The 21,930-nt window shown below is 42.0% G+C and overlaps 2 protein-coding genes across 3 annotated transcripts; one reads left to right on the top strand and one right to left on the bottom strand.

The window, feature by feature from the left end:
• Positions 1–235: 235 nt before the first annotated feature.
• cyfip1 (cytoplasmic FMR1 interacting protein 1) lies at positions 236–21,890 on the bottom strand. Of its 2 annotated transcripts, none has more exons than XM_053866882.1 (31): positions 21,748–21,890; positions 16,711–16,837; positions 16,539–16,628; positions 15,799–15,876; positions 15,593–15,694; positions 15,336–15,517; positions 15,149–15,245; positions 14,694–14,822; positions 14,513–14,617; positions 14,277–14,368; positions 13,868–13,985; positions 13,233–13,355; positions 13,018–13,143; positions 12,787–12,953; positions 11,899–12,046; positions 11,548–11,701; positions 11,316–11,472; positions 10,613–10,709; positions 10,314–10,390; positions 9,285–9,393; positions 9,041–9,160; positions 8,766–8,965; positions 8,280–8,367; positions 4,825–4,968; positions 4,223–4,313; positions 2,974–3,104; positions 2,817–2,889; positions 2,131–2,225; positions 1,822–2,060; positions 1,605–1,752; positions 236–780 (listed from the first exon to the last, which is right to left on the bottom strand). In XM_053866882.1, the coding sequence occupies exons 2-31, from the start codon at positions 16,825–16,827 to the stop codon at positions 616–618; spliced, it is 3,762 nt and encodes a 1,253-aa protein (XP_053722857.1). In that variant the 5' UTR covers positions 16,828–16,837; positions 21,748–21,890; the 3' UTR covers positions 236–615. The 2 variants fall into 2 exon arrangements, with proteins under 2 accessions (XP_053722857.1, XP_053722856.1); XM_053866881.1 differs by having other exon boundaries at positions 21,668–21,842.
• LOC128759765 (fibronectin type III domain-containing protein 9) lies at positions 5,254–7,994 on the top strand. Its single transcript, XM_053866884.1, has 2 exons — positions 5,254–5,471; positions 7,002–7,994. The coding sequence occupies exon 2, from the start codon at positions 7,063–7,065 to the stop codon at positions 7,693–7,695; it is 633 nt and encodes a 210-aa protein (XP_053722859.1). The 5' UTR covers positions 5,254–5,471; positions 7,002–7,062; the 3' UTR covers positions 7,696–7,994.
• Positions 21,891–21,930: the final 40 nt, after the last annotated feature.

Raw genomic sequence — 21,930 nt, forward strand, 5'->3', positions numbered from 1 at the left:
TACACGGAATTAGACTGCTGCTGTTGATTTGCACTTGAAGCAGATAAACTAGCATCCAGATGTTGCTTCAACACTGACTCTGATAAAGCCGTGAACTCAACAGGTTGGTTCCAGGATCACTTTCCCTCTGTCCACACTTTCACTTCGCTATCAGGCATGGAGGAATGCATCTTCGACTGGAGACAGAATGTTTCTAAACTGCCCAGAGATGAAGGCACACCACCATATTGTTGACATATTTATTGAATTAAAATGGTTAAAACATTTGAAATACAAGGCACAGTGAATAAATGATTATCAAGCTTCAATGCTTTAAAATACTTTTGCATGCGTCGCCATCATTCTAGAAAATACAAAATCACCATCACCTACTATTCCACCACTGCAAACCCTTAAATATCTGATAAAACTCATCCCTGACAGCTAGAATGGTCCTGCAAGTATAAAAAAAAGATTGTTCCAATATCTATTCAGCTCTTATAAGGCACAGGTGAATACAAATCTCTTCTATTTTTGACAACAGTGGCTCCCTGTGGCCGCTCTCTGGTCCTCTGCTACTGAAGTAAATGAGCGGGATTACTAGTGATCGTGACGGAGGCCGGACAGTGGAGCTCTTCAGCTGCTGGCCAGTGACTGGTGTATGGGTGGCTGGAAGCAGCGGACGTGTTCCACCGGCATGTTCTCCCCGTCTCCAGACTTCAGGTACTTGTTCAGGATGGCGAAGATCTCGTTGTTGAGGACTTGGAATTTACGGATCCTGTCCACCATCTTCTTCAGAGGCTGAATAGAGACACCAGGGAGGACAGATTATTGAGGTGCGAGGTCAAGCTGTCCTGTTATAAGCGTCTATTATGTCATCTCTTCTCTGCAACCAGGAGCCCTCCTGATGACCTATAGGAACCTACCTACTTTTCCACAAACCTCAACAGCTTGCGACAGGTGACCATTCTGGCACACCTCAACCTGATACAGTCTCACCAACGACTCAAGTTTTTATTGAGAGTTTCATAGTAGTAAACAGAGGTCCTGCACTCTTCCTCAAAGCTGCTTTGTTTTGGTGTCGGCCAGTGTGTCGGCCATACTTCAGTTCCTACAGGAACTATGGAAAGATCCCTGGCCCCAGAATTGTAGGTAAAAAGGTTCTTAAAAACAATTGCTTGGGTTCATGGATCCTGCGCAGAGAGTGCATCCTCGCTCTTGTACACAGCTTGGTCACACCCCTCCATTTTCTTCTTCATATCACCTCCATCAGGAAGAGTCCAGTTATCCTGAGGAGCAGCCTCATTTAATTCATGTGGCTCACAGCCCAAAGCTTGCGGTCACAGTTGAGAGTAGGAACATAGATCAAAGGTGAATCAAAAGCTTTGTCTTTTGGCTTAGCTCCTTCTTCACCACGACAGAACGATCCAGCGTCCCGTGACTGAAGTAGACGCATAGATCATTCTGTCTCATGCACCATCCCTCTCTTCCTCGTGAACAAGATAAAAGTTCTCCACTTGACTGTCTCAGAGGTTCATTCGATCATTAGACAGTCATGCTGCCCAGCTTTTCCAGTGTATGTTGCAGACAGTTGATCAGGTGAGGAAGAGACCTCCTCTACTCACCACGCTCTTGATGATTTCATCCTTGCCGTCGTGCTTCTGCACCTTCAGCAGATGGTAGCTGAAGTCCAGGATGTCGAAGCGTCTCTGCTGCCCCAGCAGGGCGATGATCATACAGCCGGCCCAGTGCAGCCCGTCCCCAAAACACTGCCTGGAACAAGAGAGTCAGTAAGGAGGTGTAGATTTTTATGGGAACAAGTCACCTGACAGAGACACGTACTCCACAGTGAACTCATTCGTGCCCACAGGGATGCAGTACACAAACTGCATGGCGCTCCACAGCCGGTGAAATTCCACGCACTCGTCCACGTGCATCACGCCATTGCTGGGCAGCGGCCCTCGCCAGATGGGGTCGTCCAGAAAGCCGCGCACGCGCGTGAGGATAACCTCGAACATGGACAGTCCACAGCACAGTCGCTCTTTGGTCAAAAGGTCTCCCTCACGAGCGATCGCAATTTGCTGCGAGAAAGAAAAGACACGTCAGAGGACTCTGGTTACGCGGTGACAAAGCGTCTGGTTTGTGTCGTACCTGTGGCGTCCCGAGTCGTTCGATGAGGGGCACCATGTGCAGAGCCGTGTACTTGGCTTCCAGGCGCTTCATCTTGGCATCAAGCCGCTCGCCCTCTGCACAAGAGCCACGTCACGAAACGTACTTAAAAACTGACATCAGAACCAATAATTACCTGAAGTATCTTATTAGGTATCTTAAAGAGTACTTCTGTAGTTGTTCCAGTCACGATGTTTATGGGCCTTGTTAATACAACACACTTGGATTTAAAAGTCACCTCTCTTCACTTAACTGTTTGTGTCTCGTGCTCTGGCAAATGAAAATACATGTTTACAGCATCTTGTCACCTCTGTCTGAGCGGGGAGTGAGCAAATCAGCTGATTTGAATTTGGCAACTGTGGAGGTGCGTGCGGTTGCTAAGCAACAAGGAGGGAGAGAAGAGGGTGGAGAGGTGGCTGGTGAAGGCAGTGTCAGGTGAGAATGACAAACAGCGAGCTGTCAGTGAAGAGAGAGAAGACTGTGTGGAGCAATGGTGTCTCAAAGCGACAGAGACTTGACATAAAGTTATTTGACAGACGGCTACAAAAGCTGTTTGAACCAAATACACTTGAAGATGCTTCTATTTTAGTTCCGTTACTTAAGAAATGGTGTTTTAAGTGCTCACGGTGTCACCTCAGGAAGGACTGTCAAGATATCAGATATTTTACCTTTGACATGGACCCGAGGAAGAATGTTCTGGAATGGAGCAGCATGCAGGAGATCACACACTTCCTCCTGCGACTGTGAGAGAGGGAACATACAGCAGCGTGAATACGATTCTTTATAGTTAGTGATGTGCCTGAATAAGAACTGCGTGAGTCATACCAGACTTTGCTCGCTCAGCAGGCAGAAGAGCATTGCGTTGCCCACCTCCCTGAGGTTCTGGAAGCAGACTGTCTTCAGCTCAGCATACTCCACGATGTCCTTCAACTGGTGGTGGAAGAACTCCAGGATTCCTGTTGGAGAACACAGAATCTATTCATTTACCTAGTCACTACGATTTATCTTGGTTAAAGTTAAAAGTTGTAAACTGAAAAAAGAAAGCAGTTGCATGGCACCGTATGGCATCAGATAAAACTTGCTGTAATAGGCACTTCATTATGGTTTCGAGGTGTTGTGTCATACGTCTGGTGGACATGGGCTTAATGATACTTGCACACATTGCATAATGGGACAGTTCAAATCACAGGCTAATGAACAGTGTTCATGACCTGTGTTTAGTTACATCACCAACGAGGATGCCTCTTTCATGGTCTACATTAATGACGCCGGGCACAATTTGTTCATGGTTTTGTTATAATAGTATCTACTGTTGTTGGTAACCGGGAACAGCGTGATTTGACGTCGAGTTGACTCTTAACTAGTCATGTCCACATGGAGGCGCCATTTTCAAGCCGTGTTTCAAGAACCAAAGCTCAACTAAACTCACATTTCCTTTGGTACCTGCAGTAACAAATAAATCCATACCGGGCATCTTACTAATAAAAATACTGTTAAATAAGAGTCAAACATTTGTGTAGTCATTGCACTTTCCGTTTCACTCATAAATCACAAAATCTTCAAAAACTAATTTCAGAACTTTCACTCAGAGGTCGCACTGTAAGGCAGTCTCTTCCTCTATTCCCATCACAGAGTCACTTCAGGTGTGGTGCACACTCTGGAAAGGTTCCTATAACAATATTGATTAAACTATTTATTGGCCACACAAACACAAATGTGTTTGATACATCGATCAAAGATGAATGAACGCTAAGATCTGAACAGAAATATTGTTGTCAGACATTATATATTATTTGTGTTGGATGGTGCGGACATGTGACAGGTTGATGGTTAGAAACCTGGTCCAGTACTGATGACTGGAAACACTTTCCTGTCAGGATGACCACAGCAATCATAATCTATCTTGCTCCTATTCTTGAACCTCGATGGCGTCTCGCTCTCCTCCCTTTTCCCAGTCCATAGAACAGTCTTCGTCCAACATGTTCCCTGTCTCCCATTCACATGCGTCCAAAACCACCCGACCCTGGCCTCCCTGTCATTACATGTGACTGCTCAACCATATTCATGGTCTGACCTGGTGAGCCGTACTCATGCCGGGGGAGTCTGCAGATCTTGGGCATCACTTCCATCAGGGTCTTCACATACTGCATGATAGTTCCCTGGAGCTGTTCAGACAACACAAGTGACTCGACTCTTAGTCGGTTTGCATAAAAAAATTCAAAATGTTCAGTGGAACATATAAAAGCTGCTTCTGCTGCTAATGACACATGGAGCTACAAATGTCAGGGGAAAATTACTATAGTAACAGAACATAACTATATTGATCCTGGTGCAGACAAGAATACATTATTTACTCAAAAAAACATTGATTTTTTTTTCATTCATAAGATTTGATGTTTAAAAAATAACAAGGTAAGGTAATAAGATTTTTTTAATTAAAATATTGTTAATTCCAGGTAATCCTTTGGCCCTTTATGTTCAGAACCAAAACTCAATTTGAGATCACAAACAGCACTACTTGTTGCGCTTTTTTTCCCCAATGATTCATGATCCACTGACATAGTTAAGAGTACTATCAAAGCAGCATCAGTGAGCTGCTTTCAACTCATGATGTACTGACATGGAAATATAAACGACAGCCTTCACACTGAACGCTTGTGCTCACGCTGCACTCACCAAGCTTTTAACAACCTTCAGCAGTTCCTCCATGACCACAGCGATACCCTGGTAGCCGAGCAACCTGCACATGACCTTGATGTGGGGAGGACCCACGAAGTTCCGGTAGCAGCTGAAGATGCTGCTGTAGGCAAGGTTCAAGGTCTGGAAACAGATGAAGGATGTGATGATGGATCCAGAGAAGAGTCGTCCCTTCCTTGAATACACATGGATCCATCTACACCAACATTCGGCTCATCACAGGTGCATGTTTATATTAAAAATGAGAAGCTTGTTGCAGTAAAAGGACACCGTGTTTTTGAGCAGTATTACGTGAGAGTTGATTTCAGAGCACAAACCACTGAGATATGTGGACAGTACTTGGTGAACAAACAGCCCAGGGCTGGGAAGGACAAAACGAGTACAAGGACATGAACATTTAAAGTGAGTCATTTGGTGAAGAGTAAAAACACCCCACCCCCTCTGCCAGCTGCTTTGATCCATCTGCGCTCCCACATGTGTGACAGCAGCTTATAGAGCAACACACAGATCGCCGGTGCACTCCCAGGAGCATCACCACAACCAGAGAGCGCATCAATACACCGGCAAGTGAAGCAAGGCTTGTTTGCTGAAGACGCCACAGGCTCGACTGAACGAGACACTTCCTGGCAAGTCTTTCCATTTGTAATGGATTTTTTCCCCTACTTATTAGAAATGCTTCTTACCCTAGTGTTGAAAGTGGGATAATTTTTTCTCTTATATATTCTTTCTTCCACACTAGTCAGGTTTTGTCACGTAACATTGCTTACCATTAAAGTGAGCACTGTACTCCCGAACAGAGGGCAATGAGCTCTCAATTCATATCTGCTTCAACTATTTGTCTCCCTCTCAGGGATTTATCAACTGATCTAGATTCAGACAGCAATTTAATCATCCATGTTATAGCTCTGTTTGGGCCAATATTGTAAAAGCAGCGTGCAGCACCTTCATAGCTTGGCAGGAGCCCAGCACAGTATTCATCTAGGCTCAGCTGCTCTTCAGATGGCGACCAACAGAACTAAAAGAGGCTAAGTTGGAACTAAATAGGCAGAAGAAATGACTTTATCAGTGTCATCTGCATTGCAACGGGGGTAACAATGACCTTCGAAAGGATTAGTCAAAACCCTGAAAGGATTATCGCTTGCACAAAGAATTAGATAAAATCACCTTGTTTTAATTTAATCCTGCGACGGGATGAAGCAGACTGATAAATATGCTTCTAGAAAATGAAAACTGTCACAATGAAAACATTGATTTTTTTTTAACTACTGTGTGAGTATTTATTCAATATCTCTATTTAAACAATCCAAGATGAACATGAACCATCTTGTTTTTTTGCAGACAAAAGAGGCAGCATCTTGTCTGAATTTGACCACTTTAGACTGCTTTACCAACGTTCGACTCAACACAATCTGATGAGGCGTTTAGCCAAATTATGCTGCTGCCATCTCTTAATCCCAATGGACCAGAACCCAAATTTAAACATCCTACAACAATCTGAGAGTTAAGAGCCTGGTGAATTACAAATATAAGATGCATGGGTGCACAGTCCTCTAAATCCATGCAATAATCTGAGACGATATGCAGTTTGATTTGAATGGTGGCAGAGGTTTGTGGCTGCAGTCAAAGGACATTCATATGTGAATGTTGCCAAAGGCAACCTCAGAACCTCCACCCTCCACATCCAAAAAACAAAACCAAGAGTTGACGTGAGTTCTCCACAGGTTAGTGGCTAATAATGCTCAGACATCATCGGCTAAGAAAGCTGATGCAACTAACAACAATGAACCACATCCCTCATGCAGGAGACAAAAACGAGACCAGCTGAAAAGAGATATGCACATCATTGACCCACTTCCAAAAAGAGGCGGCCTCTTGGTTGTGCAGCAAATTAAAAATGTTCAATTTATGCTCATATAGCAACTGACTCAAAACATACAACAAAATAGCACAACAAAACATGAAACAGAAGTTCAGAATCACCTGTGACTTTACTATGAAGCATATGTCAAAAGTAACATTCCACTAGTACGACTACAAATACTCAATACAAAACCCTCCGGACACAGCGTTGTGGCTACCGCGCCTGATAAATCCTGGATTGTGATGAAGAGCTCTGTTCTATAAATGAATTCTATTCTTGTCTTTTCATTTTACAGAGCGACATCATCTCAAGAGCACCAAGGCAAACTCACAGCGAGTCATTTCCACAACAATATCATGGTGATAACCGTGTACAACATCTCCAGCAACTCAGCCCGGGTAAGCTGGCCCGTGTACCCGGGCTGCCGGGACACATTTTACAGCGTCATGTACGACCCAAACTGGAACAGCCTGCTCATGGGATTCAAAAGAAAAAGCTTCATGCATGAAGAGCGAATTCCAGTCAGCCAGACGGGCACATACTTGGCTAACCTGCTTCCACAGACTGCCTACTTCCTGTGTGTCACGTGTCAGGCTGCTAATCCAGTCCGCGACCAGTGCCAAGTGTTCAGCACCCTGACGGACAACAGTGAAGGCCATGACAGAGCGGGCTGGGAGCTCGCCATGGGGGTGTGGCTCTCCTGCTGCATCGTGCTTCTTCTGATCGCAGGCTTCATGTTGTGGGGGTGCCTGCACACCATTTGCCCTATGACTGGTCAGGGTGCCAACGGCTGCGCTGTGGTGACCAGTGCCATCCGCCACGACATCACGGGACGCCTCTATACCCCGCGAGGCAGTTGTGATAGCAGCGCCAAACACGGCACCAACACACAAGCGCCCTTGCTGTCAGCGCAAAACTCCGGCCACATAATTACCCAGGACCACGAGCTGAGGACACTCGCAAAGCTGGCTGGCAGTGAGCCAGTTTAAGGCTTCTGGATTGAGGTCATCACTAAATTGTTTCGTCTACACATCACTGTCAATCTGCATATTTTCATGAAATCCTCTTGGTTTATTAGAAATAAAACAAAGTATTAATTCAAACCATTGTCTCCTTTTGCATTACAACTTACTAAAAACCACGACTGACCTCATTCAGAATCCAACGCTCAGATTAGAGGGCTGTCTATTAAACATTATATTCAGAGCCATTCTGATCTGTCGTACTCAAAACCATGATCAGCAAATTCAGAAAAGCAGCCATATACAACCCCATGTTTATGTTCATTACCGTCATTAAAATACAAAGTTTCCTATTGTATGCAACTGTTTGCAATGAATTCTTTCATGTTATACATGAATGTGACAGTGTAAGGTTAGAATAAAACTTATTTGGTTAACTTGTGCTACTGTATGCAAACTAGATCTTTGGTGTAATTATTATTATTATTATTTAGCTGCATTTCATGATCAAGCATTATATGCCACAACACGATGTGCAGACCTCAAACTCAATGATGAATGCAATGATGCATTTTCAGAGTTCTCAAACGTGACCTGTGTTGTACACTGACCTTTGACCCATAAAGATAGTGGGGTTGTGCGTTGGGCTGCTTGTCTCTCTGAAACTCTTGAGAGAAAGGTAGGACGGTTCGCACAAACCTGCAAGAACACAAAAAGGTTTGTAACATGGTGGGATGATCAGATGGTCATTTGTGCTTCCAAATGGAATACTATGTTTTGTCATCATTGAATAGAATCGCACCAGCTAACTCATGTGCAATCGCTCAACAATAGCATCTAAAAGATGGATGCATGTTTCTGCAGCATGTACACACTTTTTACATACTGAAGAAGGTATTATAAACTACAGGCAAACAAGAGTTAGAGGGGAGTGACTTTAAATTATTAGGTGTGTACAATTCAAAGTAATTTCAGAGTTGTTAGTCACATATACAGTAGTGTCAGTATACATATTTGTTTTTTATTTATACCCAGAAAACTTTGGGGACTGAAAAGTCTGCCTAAACCTGACTAAATCTCGGTCGACATGTTTTCACCTGTTGGTGGAGCCATTGTAGCAGTAGTTGGGGAGAAAGTCATAGTTGAGTTCCCAGAAGACATGCAGCGTTATCCGCCCGTAGGGAGCAGACACGTTGTGGTTGGCTTCACGGAACATGGCGTCCAAGCTGTCCAGAGTCAGGAACTTACTGAGGAGCTTGTGTGTCATTCTGTTGATCTCCAGAAGACCATCCAGCTCCTGTCATGAAAAACAACTGGAATTGAGAGGCACACCAAGCAGACTTGATTCATAGCATGATTGAAGTGACCGTACCATGATAGAAGTGAGGTCTTCACTCTCGAAGCGGTGGATGGCCAGTTCTAGAGACTTGTAGAGAGCTGCCGACACCCTCTGTGTGATGAGCCTGTTCAGGTCAATGGAGCGACCTAGGAGCTGAAGAACAAAAGCAGCACTTAAACTCAGACTCTAATGATTGTTTTCATGCCAAAATGACGCAGTCGACATTTCAACATTAACGCACTGTTGACATGAAACATGAGGAAAAAAAAGACGATACCTGAACATGGCGCTGCTTCAGAAGTGTCTCATAACGGTTTGACGACGGCCAAGGAATGTTAGCCCCTTGACTTTTACAGTCGGCTCTCAAGCGTTTGTCGAGCAGGAGGCTGAGGAATACAGTTCAAAACGTTAAGAAAGAACAGACTCAAGAATAAAATTAATCAAATTTGTCAAAAATTGGGATGGTGACCATCAGGCTATCAGAAGATGATAAAGATAAAGGCCCCTCAAATATATATGGCTTCATACGGTGTACAAAGAAACAGTATTAAGAGTTTGTGCAACAAGATCTGTAATGAATTTGTTTAAACTAGCACAGAAGAGCCAACAACAAAAGTGAGAAGCTCACTCAGTGTCTGCAAATAGTTCAGTGCACAGATTCAACTCTGCTTCAAGAGTCAAATATGGAATTCACCTTCATAGACAGATGCCAGAGGCAAGTGAAGGGACCATGCAGTGGTGGAAGTGAGTGAGTGACAGGAAGACTGAGACTGAGAGATATATATAGTACACAGATGGAAGAATAATTCTAATCTGGGTCACAAATGAAAACGGGGAGGATTTGCTGCCAACGGAGATCAAATCTCATGATTTTAATGTTGTTTCATTCATTCTCAAAGGACAGTGACGCAGAACACTGTTTTATATATTGCATCATATGAATTGAGCGAATTTATAGTTCTTTTTAGACCAATCCCAGCAGAGCAGGTCGACTGCCATCTTCTTGGTGCTTTAATACATCACAAATAAATAACAGTGGTGTGAACAAAGTTTCACCGTCTACTAAATTTCCTTATCATACTTTGTTGTTTTTGGTTTTCACATGCATACAATTCACTGGAAAATATATTTATTCTGGGTACTTTACATTAAGATGTAGTCAAACCATAATGGATTCCTTTATTTTTGCTTTTTGTCATTTTATTAATAATATTGAAGTTTTTCTACTGGTCCCTTAGTTGCTGCAAAATATCAGATCACTCTTTTCATTTCATCTTGACCTCAGAAATCTTAAAATAGAGCATACCTTCCAGCCAGAACCTTGTAGTAGGCAAATATCTGATCAGCCAGCTTGTACACAAACTGATCAAAGCACAAGTTCACCTGAAATGAGGTTCAAATGAGGTTCATTCATTACATCAAAAACAGAAGCCTAAAAAACATGATAGAAATTGTTGAATAATAAAATGAAATTCATGGTGTAGAATTAGCCGTTAGATACAACACAATGAATACAATATGTAATTAGCATACCATACAACATATATGTTAGTATGGTATAGTAGTGAAGTTTCTCAATATTTTTCATGCGTAAGTGATCATTACCTCAGCCTCAATTTCGTCATAAAGGAATTGCTTCTTGAACTTTGTCAGCGCATAGTGTGCACTATCGTTGTACAAGTCCAGTGGATACAGCACGTACCTGGTGAAAAGTAGAAAAATATATGAATCATTGCAACAGGTTTTATTTAAATGTGAAGGTGCAGTGAATGAGCTGAGTGTGAAATTAAATATCCAACCAAGGCTATGTCAAATGTACATTGTTTTCATGAAATATTTTCACTCTGTAGTTCAAGTTTCATTCTTTGAAATACTGAATTAAATGAACAGAATATCATGAAACCAGGAAGTCTGGCCCTCTGAATCCAGTCTCAACCGTTTATGCTGGTTGGGGTGCTTAATGGATTATGCAAGAGCAGCCTGTTGCATAATCCCGATGGCAAAGACATGAAAACATGCATAATCCCAACGGTGATGGTTTAATTCAGGGATTTCTTTTTAACGAGCAGAAATGAGCACTGATGCCGATTAAGATGTTGAATCACAAATTATCTCACAGCAAATCATGAGACACAAATGAGTTTGAGCATAAATGCGCAAGATTAACACAATGTATACACCATAATATACACAATAATATATTAACATTTTCCACTGGTAACTGTTTGCTGTGGGCTACTGACTTTTAATGACACGAAGCACAACTGTACTTGTAAAAAAAAGTGGAGAACCAAGGGGATACACTCACTCCATCATGGAGGATTCCTTGGTCTCCAGGATGTGGTCTGTGAGAATCCAAGGCATGGACATCTCAATGGGGAACTGGATCCTACGACCCATTGTGAGTTCCAGGAAGAACTCTCTGAACCAGAGCTGAGAGAGGTCACAACAATGCTGCAAGGTTTCTGCATGAAAACAAAGCAGACATTAGAGAATCATCAACAAGCTCAATGACGGTCCACAGGGAGTGTTGAACCTACCGCTGAAGTTCAGCAGATGGGTGTAGAAGAAGGACTCCCGGTGAAATTTTTCGATGTCCAGGATAGTGGGACCTTCCAGACTGCTGCGGAGAGTTTTCTTCGATCCACTTTTGTCAGCAATGAGAGACTCCAGCATTGTCCTCACCATGTAGAGCTGTGGATGAGTCACAGCATGGAATACGATGGCGAGGTTATAGTGATCAAACACTCATACTACATAGCACCAGTCACCAAACAGAAAAAAAACAAGTTCATATACACCAAGCTGAACTCTGGCGCATGCAACACACAGAAGAAGCACAATACCAACCAAAAACAAATGGACTCAGAGAAACTGCTTTTGAAACATACCTGTGTACTTGAGGGACCCACAGCCCGACGGGGAACCTTAATGTCAAAACCACCCTTTGGATCCTTCTCTCCACGGAGGGCAGGGTCATTGTGAGGCTCTCGACCCGTTTCCCAGTCACACACAGTCTTGCGGATGGCTTGTAGGACACTGATGTCAGAAATAAATCGTGCAGCCGTTGAGAGGACACTCGACTTGCATTGACAACACTGAACAGAATGTTCCATTCAATACCCTGAATGCATGAGGTTCATACGCAAAATAGATTGTGCCAAAGGTGAAGGTTTATGAAATGAACTGTGAATATGTGACTATATATATATATGAAGATTTTAACACCTTGAAAGAATGCATCTGTGTTCTCTGACACCGTAGGCGACATTGCTGAGCACAACTAGAGAAGGTGCAGTTTGCAACAATTATGTGTTTATGTATTTACAGGCTGGTTTAATCACACACCATGACTCAATCTACATTCACTTTTCAATATCAAAATGAACATTTTTTCAGCACGAGTCCTTTTAGGTGGAGCCCATATTTTCTTCAAAACTACTCTCATGAATTGTGTCCAAATGTATTTTGGTATCTGTCAGGGCCTTTGTTTGCGGTCACAAGCGACACACACTGCGGCCAAAACAACACCTCCAACACACAGCATCAGAAAAAGTGTGACCTGAGATAATAGAAATGAGCAGGGAGCATTTGTAAATATGGACAGAACAAACTGATCCAATAACAACAATAATAATCATCATTTTATGAATTATCTTTCATGACAGGTGCCCTTTTTTCTCGCCTGAGCACCTGCTCCCCAAAACATCTGCGCACATGCCTGTACCGTTTTGCAGTCAGATGAGCAGTTGGCCATTGTCAGTTATTGGCAGCCGTACCTTTGGACCACGTTCTTTTTCTTCTTAATTGCGATGCGCAGCGGATCTCGCAGAGTAATCTGAGAAAAGTCCTGCAGGGCTGAGTAGATAGTGTGGCGGATGGCGTGATTGAACACACTTTCCATGCGTCCCATTAGGACCTGCAGGCCCTTTATCATGGCGATCACCTGAAGAAGGAGGGTGGTGTGAAAATGATTCAAAACGATTAGTGCAAATAAGACGTCTACGAACCTCCACGAGAGCAAACTTCTCCTCGCTAGTGTAGTTGTATCTGGTCGCTCGTTCGTACTCCTCCGCATTGTCTGGACATTCTTTGTTGGAGTACTTGTCTGTCGGATGAACCAGTTTCCATGAGTACTAAAGAGAAACAATTCACAAGTTATGTGAAACTCAAAAATCTGATAATCAAGGGAGCCTTTTTGCAGAGTTAATAAAGGAATTCTTACCACTTCCATTACATGAGCGCTCCACTGGGAGAGCAGCTGCATTCCTTGCAGAGCCAAATCAAATAACTTCCTGTACTCAATGTCAGTCTTCTGGGCTTCCTGTCGCCCTGATCCAGTCACCACCTTCATGCAAACAAATGCATCAGATTCAAAGACATATTCTAGTAAAATCTGTTTACTTCACGTTGGGTTCAGAATTAATAAGAATTAAATGAATACTGAATTAAATTATTTAGCACTGTATGACAAAGAACTATGGCATATGTTAATGTAAAAATGTGCAGCAAATGCTTTATAAATGTATTAATTTATGTGTGAAAAAAATTGAAACTGTGAATGGCATCCTGTTATGTTTGTAAAAGAGCAGGTTCATTTTGATCATCAACATTGAAGACAGTTTTGAAATACAATAAGATTAATATTTCGTGGAAAGCAGAGTTACCTAGCACTTCCAAATAAAGTCATGATAATTGAGGTCACAAGAATAGTTACAATTCCGACAGTTAAGTCTTTTGTCTCTCAAATTCATTGGCAATATCAATATTTATAGAAGTTAAATCTACTAATGCTGATGTAAATTAAACAGATTTGAATCAGCGGCAGTGCAAGTGTCAATCTTCCTCCTTTGTACCAACCTCGCTGTTGCTATAGCGTGCCAGCTCAGAGATGAATCGCATGTGATCCTCTCTGATCTGAATCATCTGCTCGCAGATGTTGTACTGAGGGCTGCTGGAAATCGAAGTACATGTCCACCTGTGGAGAAAACCAAGAGAGAAGTTCAGAAGACTTGATGGATGCTGGGGGGACTCTTTCCCATAAATGGTTGTGTACAAACACACATGCACAACAATTGTGGCTGAAGCTGCCGCTACTGTACAAAGCAGAGGGACCCGAAATAATCCCGTTCTAACTTTGAGACATGATATTGGCATTTGGTCACTTTAGAATACCAGTACCGATTATTGCCAAGAGGTCGATCCCTGGTTAAAAGAACCTCCAAGAGTCAAGAAAACCCTGCACTGGTGAGGTGTTTGCCCTCCTCACCTGGATTTGTTCTCCTCAAAGTGAGCACTGGTCTTGATGTACCTGGACAACTCTATTTGCATATCACCAAAAAGAGGAACCACCTGGAGTTGCTGTAGAGAACAGATCAGACAGCACATTCAAATATGAAACTGAAGGTGATGACAAGTACAGAATCATCTTGAAACTAAGACAACACAATATATGAACGAATAATCAAAATCAATGAATGATTTCCTTAATTCTTCGACCAATACCTTAAAAAACTTGTCAATCTTTGAGAGGTTTATTCTCTTCTTGGCATCCAGTTTGTAGATGTTGCTGCTGTTTCCGTCCATGAGGTACAAGCCGAAGCCCATGACCTGATAAGAGGAATAGCAGTCACAACCAATTGAGCAATAGATTGAGCAGTAAAAGTAGAGAACCAAAATGACTTACTTTAAGCAGCATATGTTTCTCACTGGGGGTGAGGTACATCTTGTTCTCATAATAGTCGACGCAAAGGTTGACAATGTCAGCCAGCAGCTCCTCGTATCCATTAATCACTTCCAACTGCTGCTGCAGAGACTAATAATAACACCACATGGCAAATTTACCATTGTATCCAGATACAGCGAATGTTTATGACTTCAAACTGATTGCAGCTGTCAATAGTAAGACCTCCAATAAGCCTCCACAGCACGCCAACGCAATTCTACAGTATAAGCAGCACAGCTGTAAGGACTACTAAACATGACTGCAGAAACTATGCATCATATACACTCCAGTCATACAAAAGACCATTTAAACACACAAAACATGATGAAATGTATTCAATTTTGACAATGATGAACCATGAACAACAACACATGATAACTTATTTTAAACAGCACTACGATTATCATAGCACCAACCTGAGTGATTTTGTTATGGTTAGCCAGGAACATGGACAAGTTCTGAGACTCTTGGATGGATGAGGGCTCGGACATTTTTCTGAGGAATTGAGCAGCACTGGAAACACACAACATATAGATATTCAACAGAACAGTCAGTATGCTGCTATCTAGTGGCGGCTTTCATGATCGCAGGGAGTGTGTTTACCGCTTGTAGGCTGAGTGGTCGTTCTTGACACTGCACTTCATGTTCTTCAGCTCGTCCAGCACAGCAAACATGTTGATGAACTTCCCAAGCGTCAGCAAGTAAGCTTCAGAGACAAAATCTTTCCTGCGCTCAGTGTGACACAGACGCCGGACTTCGCCACAGAAGCGGTCGATGGCGTTGCGCTTGAAAACAAGTGTGAAGGAAAGTTAGACTTTTATAACAGTGGATGTCTGTTGCTGATGCAGAAAGCATAATACCTGAAAGTACATGAAGTTCATCAGTTTGGTGACCTCTGGCTCCAGGACCTCCACCGTCTTTTCATAGATCTCCACTCTGTTGGGCTGCTCATTGCATTTCACCTGCAGCGAGAATGATGCATTTTTGGAGGAGAGAAAGCAACAATTTACTGCTTTGGATCCCTAAATTGCTGGTACCATTTGTGTGAAAATAACATTGCAGTTACCTGTGGGATAGCACGAGAGCAGCTCCTCCAAGTGTAGAGCATGACGGCATATTCCTGCCCCTCCTCCAGCATTTCATTCTGAATCAAGTCAACAATGAAATTAAATATTTCAATACTGTGAGGCTCCAAGGCCTTGAAATCAACAATTATTAACAGTGCTGACATTTTTGTTTGACATTTTCTGACATATATGTAAGTTTCTCATGTGTAACTTAGTTTCGTTCACATGACATTTTCAAATCACTACCATTTTATGCTGACTCAATGGACTTTAACATAGACAAAAATGATTTGGAATAATATGATGATGACCAGTCCATATCAATTAGAGAGTATCTTAGAGGACATTTGATCTCACTCAATGCGCATCCACATTTTTGTACTGCAGCCAGGACATTAAAAAAAAACGTTCCATTTGTAAATGACTAGTCCCAGCAGGAAACCAGTGTGTGTATTGCCTCCAAACAAAGTTGTTTTTGATTCAGACTCTGAAGCAATTACCCACAATAACTGAGACACAAAGCTCTGATAGCTGTGACCAAAGGGGGTCGGGAACCATCAGATTGCACTCTGCTTTGCACTCAGAGTTCTACAGGCTGAGACAAGCAACTCTCTTTTAATACGCTTGCAATAAGTGGAGATGAAGAAGCGTTTGACTAAAGGAAAACATTTCTAACAGCCATTTATATAAACAATAAACAAGTTGCAAACAGCAATGTAAAAATTAAAACTTGACCTACCATGCTGGAGTGGACAGTAGCCTGCTCAATGTATCGGGCAATTCCTGTGACGAATGCATTTCTGTCCTCGAAGTTGGTATTAAAGTTGGGCTGCAACAGGGTGGGAGGACATTTACACAACAGTTGTAATAAGAAATTAAATATTTGAGACACTTTGAGGAGCAACACAGACCTGATACATGACAGAGGAGGGGAGGGGCTCGATACATGGCTGCTGGTCCGGAAGGGGCAGCTCCTCCAGCAGATCCACGTTAGAAAGGGCATCCTCTAAGGTCACGGTCGACGTCATTCTGCTGAGACTGGAAGAGAGGAAACAAGACTTGAGTGTGAGTTACAGTTCTTGCAAATGGCCTCTGATTTGAAGGATAGTATCACCAACATAGACATTGAAGATTAAATGGATCAAGGCAAGAATGAAGCTGTGAACTTTTTTTCATAAAAAATATGAAGGTGAATTGAAATTAATGAAAGTGATTAAAAGTGAAGAGGTATATCTTTAAAAATGCACATGCAAAGACAAAACTCCAATAGCAAGTACACGCCCAGGACAAGTTTTGTGTACATAAGAAATGCCATTTTAAATGCCACTTCCTATGCTTTTATATGACAATGACAAAACAGAGAGAAAAAAAACAATGACAAAGGCAAAAATTATCTGTTACCTCAGTAGTTTCTATTTCACAACAGTAAATGCTTACGTGATTCATTTGCTTAAACGCAGCAGCCACTCAATAAACACCATAGAGTACTTCATGAAAAGAACTGCAATCAGTATCGTATCTGGAGGTACGGTAAACCCAGGTTTTGCAGGACGATATCGCCAAGTCCCTTAAACACCCAGCCATGACAGTTAAGTTGTCTTAGCAATGAAGCGAAAGGAAAAAAAAAACAGAATGCATAAGTATTTATTTTACTGTAGGCCTAACGTTTTCAGTTGCTTCTCTGTCACAAACAAACTCTTCTGATGTTGGGGTATTTGGAAAAGACAAATTTAATACTACAGTTTGGAGTCCCATTACTTTAAAAGAAAAGAAAGACCATGTGAAATGTTGCTGAAGCACTAATATCTGTTTACGAGATCACATTTAAATAAAATATTTTTTCTCAATAGCCGCAACAAAAATTAGTAATTTTCCACCTCACCCTTCTGCAGCGCTGCCAACATCACATAACGGAATGCAGATTTGTTCCACAGTGAGAAAAATCTTCTCTGACCTCAAGCACTGACACGTCAAACTGTAGCATGACTGCGAAAAAGCTGTCATTTCACCTTCAGGTAGAGCAGCCGTCAACGGAAAAGTCTTCCATGTTTAAAAACGAAATGACGAGTCACTGAAAGATAACCATCCATTTCTCACGGCTGATTTGTGTGAATTAGTATCATTGGTTCATTTTTTCCCCACTGCAGTCACAGCCGACCTTTGGGCCGCCACAAAAGTGGACAATCAAAAAACCTATTGCAATCAGAATAGATAATCCACTGCAAACAACCAGCAGCACAGTGAAGCCAAGGTCATACAGTCCACTCTCGATGCTGTTCAGCATCACACAAACAACACCTATGCCCCAACAGTGGCGTCCAAAAATGTACGACTTGAACAACAAAATACTTGACAACACGGTGAATAAAGAAAACAGCTGATGTATGAAATACCTGTTACAAGTTTTTAAGAGCCAGTGCAATTGCTATAGAGGCATCAAAAACCAATCGAGGCAAAGACACATTGTATTCCTGACATCGCTCAAACCATCATCAGATGCAACAATTGCTTCTCAGGGAAACAGTGTGAAAGCTTCATAAAAGCAGTGAATCAAAGTCTCAGTGATAAGAAAAAGTAGCCAAACCCAAATCGGAATTATCGTCTCAGCAATTTAAAACACAGCTGATACCAGTTCAGGAGCGACGAGAACCCTGCGGAGCTGTGATGTCTCCAGTCAGTCGTCTAATCTCTGCAACTGATCCTGGGCCTTGTCTCAGCTGGAGGTGCCTCTTTCCCAAATTGCTCAGACCCCAATCCAATAAGGCACCTGTTTGTCCTGCTGGACAACATCATGTCCATGTTGACCGCACAGTACTTGGAATTGTGGTCATGTTGGGGAGCCTATGCAATGGCCAGAAGAGGGAGTGTGACAAACACTGACCACTAAGAAGGGTAACAATGAAGCAAATACACAATAAAGCAAAATTATTTCCTGATTCATGTTAATTTATAATATACAATGGAATACTTCCAAAATAAGAAACAATGTGCATTTCCACTCAGATAACTACTTATCCTGTGATCTCACCATCTTAGTTCCCGTAAGCTGTGATAATGAGCTTTAGTTTATGTGAGATTCGACACTGTGTGAGTGGATGGATGCACTGCCTCAAAAAGGATGCAAACCATGTTTAATAGGGAAACAGAAAATAAATGCAAAAATGTGTTCCCTTGCATCAACTTAAGGCTTGTAAAGGTCACTATATATAGATAAATCAAGTGAAAGTAGCCAAGTAAGTAGGCACAAGCGGGAAGTCAACCAATCTTATGCTGACCTAATAAAGCAAATACAGGGACGTAGATACACTCAACTGCAGTCGGCTTTGTCATATTGAATTGAAAAAAAACAAAAACAGTTAGAGGATGTAAAAAGGGGAACAGTGGTGGTAGTTTAGTTCCTCTTCACACTGCTGCATCTCCCTTAAAAAGACACAGACAAGTAGAAACATATGATTGCTTAAGCTATGAAGAGGTTTGGTAACAGAGCAAGAGCCCAACTTACAGACTGTCATGTTTAATCGTAAGATGATTATCTGAAGCTCCAGCAGGTGACCTGGTGGGCCACATGGGCATCACAATGGCAATCATCATCACAATGAGTAAGCCTAGCAAAGCACACCTGTGTAACCAAAGGCAGATGCAAATAATGCACTGCTGTTCAACCTTTTACTTTTAGAGGACCAGGCCTGAAGGGCAGAAGTGCGTGAGATCCACAATCTACTTGGCATTCTTCAGAGCTGTTGTCGGGACCACTTAACCCAAGACAGAGTACAGATCAAGACAAAGCTGAATACACAACAAAATAATATCATTCAATATCAATATATAATACCAATATCACGCATTTCAGTTATATTTTTTTTAAATGACTATCATTTCTTTTGCAGTAAGAAATAATGTGTGGTCTCACCCCCTCATTGGGCTTTGTCTCGACTCGGTCTTGTCCCCTCAAAGTCTTGGTCATGGACTTGGCCTCAGTCCCGAGTCTGTCTCGGGTCAGGTGGCCACAACACTATTTTCTTAACTAGATAAATTAGCACATCTGATCTGTTAGGTTGGATTAAATTAGATGGCCTTCCTTAGTCCCACAGTGGGGAAATTCAACGTGTCACAGTAGCCATATATGAACAAAACAAAAAACCAAAACGTGCCTCAAGATAACATGAAGAAATGTGTCCAGGAAGCTAATAATGTGATTGGTTTCAATCTTTACATATTTACATGTTTGCTTATGCAAATGATCAAATTGTGATACGCGGCACTTTAAAAACCCAAAATAGGAAAAGCTTTTCATGTACAGATAGCAAATGTTTGCATTATCATTGGCCTTCAGTATATCATTGTTGTGGTATTTTCATGACACTCAAGCTCTTGTCGAAAGGAGAAAGTGTAACTATAAAAGCCTTTTTTTAAAGTTTACAGACACAAAAAAGTGTAGTGAACCACAAAAAACACATTTTGTGGCAGAAAACTCTGTATATCCCTTTTTTAAAAGATCAACCTCTTCCCTGTAGGTCCGGTATATTTTGGGACTTGGCCAAAAACAGGATGCATAGATTTTTTTAGGCCATCAGTGTCTAAACTTAGGTTACAGCAAGAGAGATGCTGAGATACTCCTGTTGCTCATGGTGTCAAACCGTTGTTATCAGTCACAAGGAAGTAACAGTTTCTTATGACTGCAGTGTAAAAACATATCCAATATCTTTGTGGCGCTTTTGAGATTAAGAACAACAGAAACTGACATATTTCTCACAGTAAAACGTCAGTTGCATGTACTAGCATACACATAAACATCACAGTCCATGTCAGAGGTCAGAATAGCTTTAATAACATTACACCAAAATAAAAAGATTCTACCAAAGAACCATAACAGGATGTGAAAATAAAACCCATAAGTGTGAGCGATCTTAACATAAGAGCACACGCACACTGCTTTGACACCTTAGTGGCTTTTTTCTAACTACTTACACTGGATTGACAGCTGCAGTGATGAAAAAACCACAAACCACAAGCGCATCCACCAAAAAACCTCCATATGCAGCTCATACTGATATATGCCACATGCTGTACCGCAATAAAAACCACCTAACATAGTGAACTACGAATTTAGATTAAATTCGACCAGATTCAGGGATGACTACTTTCATTACAGAGATAATAAATATAGGTCCAATGAACGCTTGGTTTGTAAGATATAGGCGCACAAAGTATTGAATTTATGTGTGTAAATAAATGACATTTTTTATTGTAGGGAGATGCAGACCTCAAATGAGTACAACATATGAGTCAGGATCTAAAAACGACTCAGTCAGTTATTCACTTTTTGAAACACTAGAGTGGCAATAATAGCCGTATTATATATATATATATATATATATATATATATATATATATATATATATATATATATATATATATATATATATATGTCACTTGTCGAATTTGCGATCGATAGGAAAATGGGGTTGCAGCTGTACAGGCGAGATTTACTTGCACTTCGCTATTTCTCATGTTAACATTTCCGAAGAGACGATACTTCCCTATAAGTGAATACCCACTGGTAGGAAACAGCCGTTTAAAAGGTGTTGGTTCCAGTGAGCAGAGCGGCCGTGCCTCGGTTCTGTACCGGGCCTCAGATTAGTCACAACTCGGGCCTCTGAGCCAGGAAAACGGCTTGGCGACGCAACAAGCCGTTTATACGCTTATGCGAAGAAATTCAACTTGAAACAAGATTTCCTGAGATACACAAATATCCACGTAGACGACGACATACTGGCAGAGCAGCAGTCGAAACGGCACCACTTCCCCGGTGGGGGAGTGAAAAGTTAGCAGGAGACGCTGGAAGTCAACTTCAATCACTTCACCTACCAGGAGTCGATACTGCAGAACCTTCCCGCTTTACCGCCTCTCTACACCGCCATACACGCCAAACGTTGACTACAACCCACCAGTGGGAATGTTGAGACGACTTAGTTCCACTTTTTCACTCGCCTTTCCTCGCCCCGTGTTATTATCATGGGCGGGGGAGAAGAGCAGTCGAGCAGGGAGTTCCTGTCCCTCAAACTGGGAGACTACAGGAAATACATGCACTCGTGGAGTCCCGCTCTCCTCCATTGGGGGCGCAGTCAAAA

Source organism: Synchiropus splendidus, chromosome 1 (genome assembly GCF_027744825.2).
Source record: "Synchiropus splendidus isolate RoL2022-P1 chromosome 1, RoL_Sspl_1.0, whole genome shotgun sequence".
Classification (NCBI taxonomy): Eukaryota; Metazoa; Chordata; class Actinopteri; order Syngnathiformes; family Callionymidae; genus Synchiropus; species Synchiropus splendidus.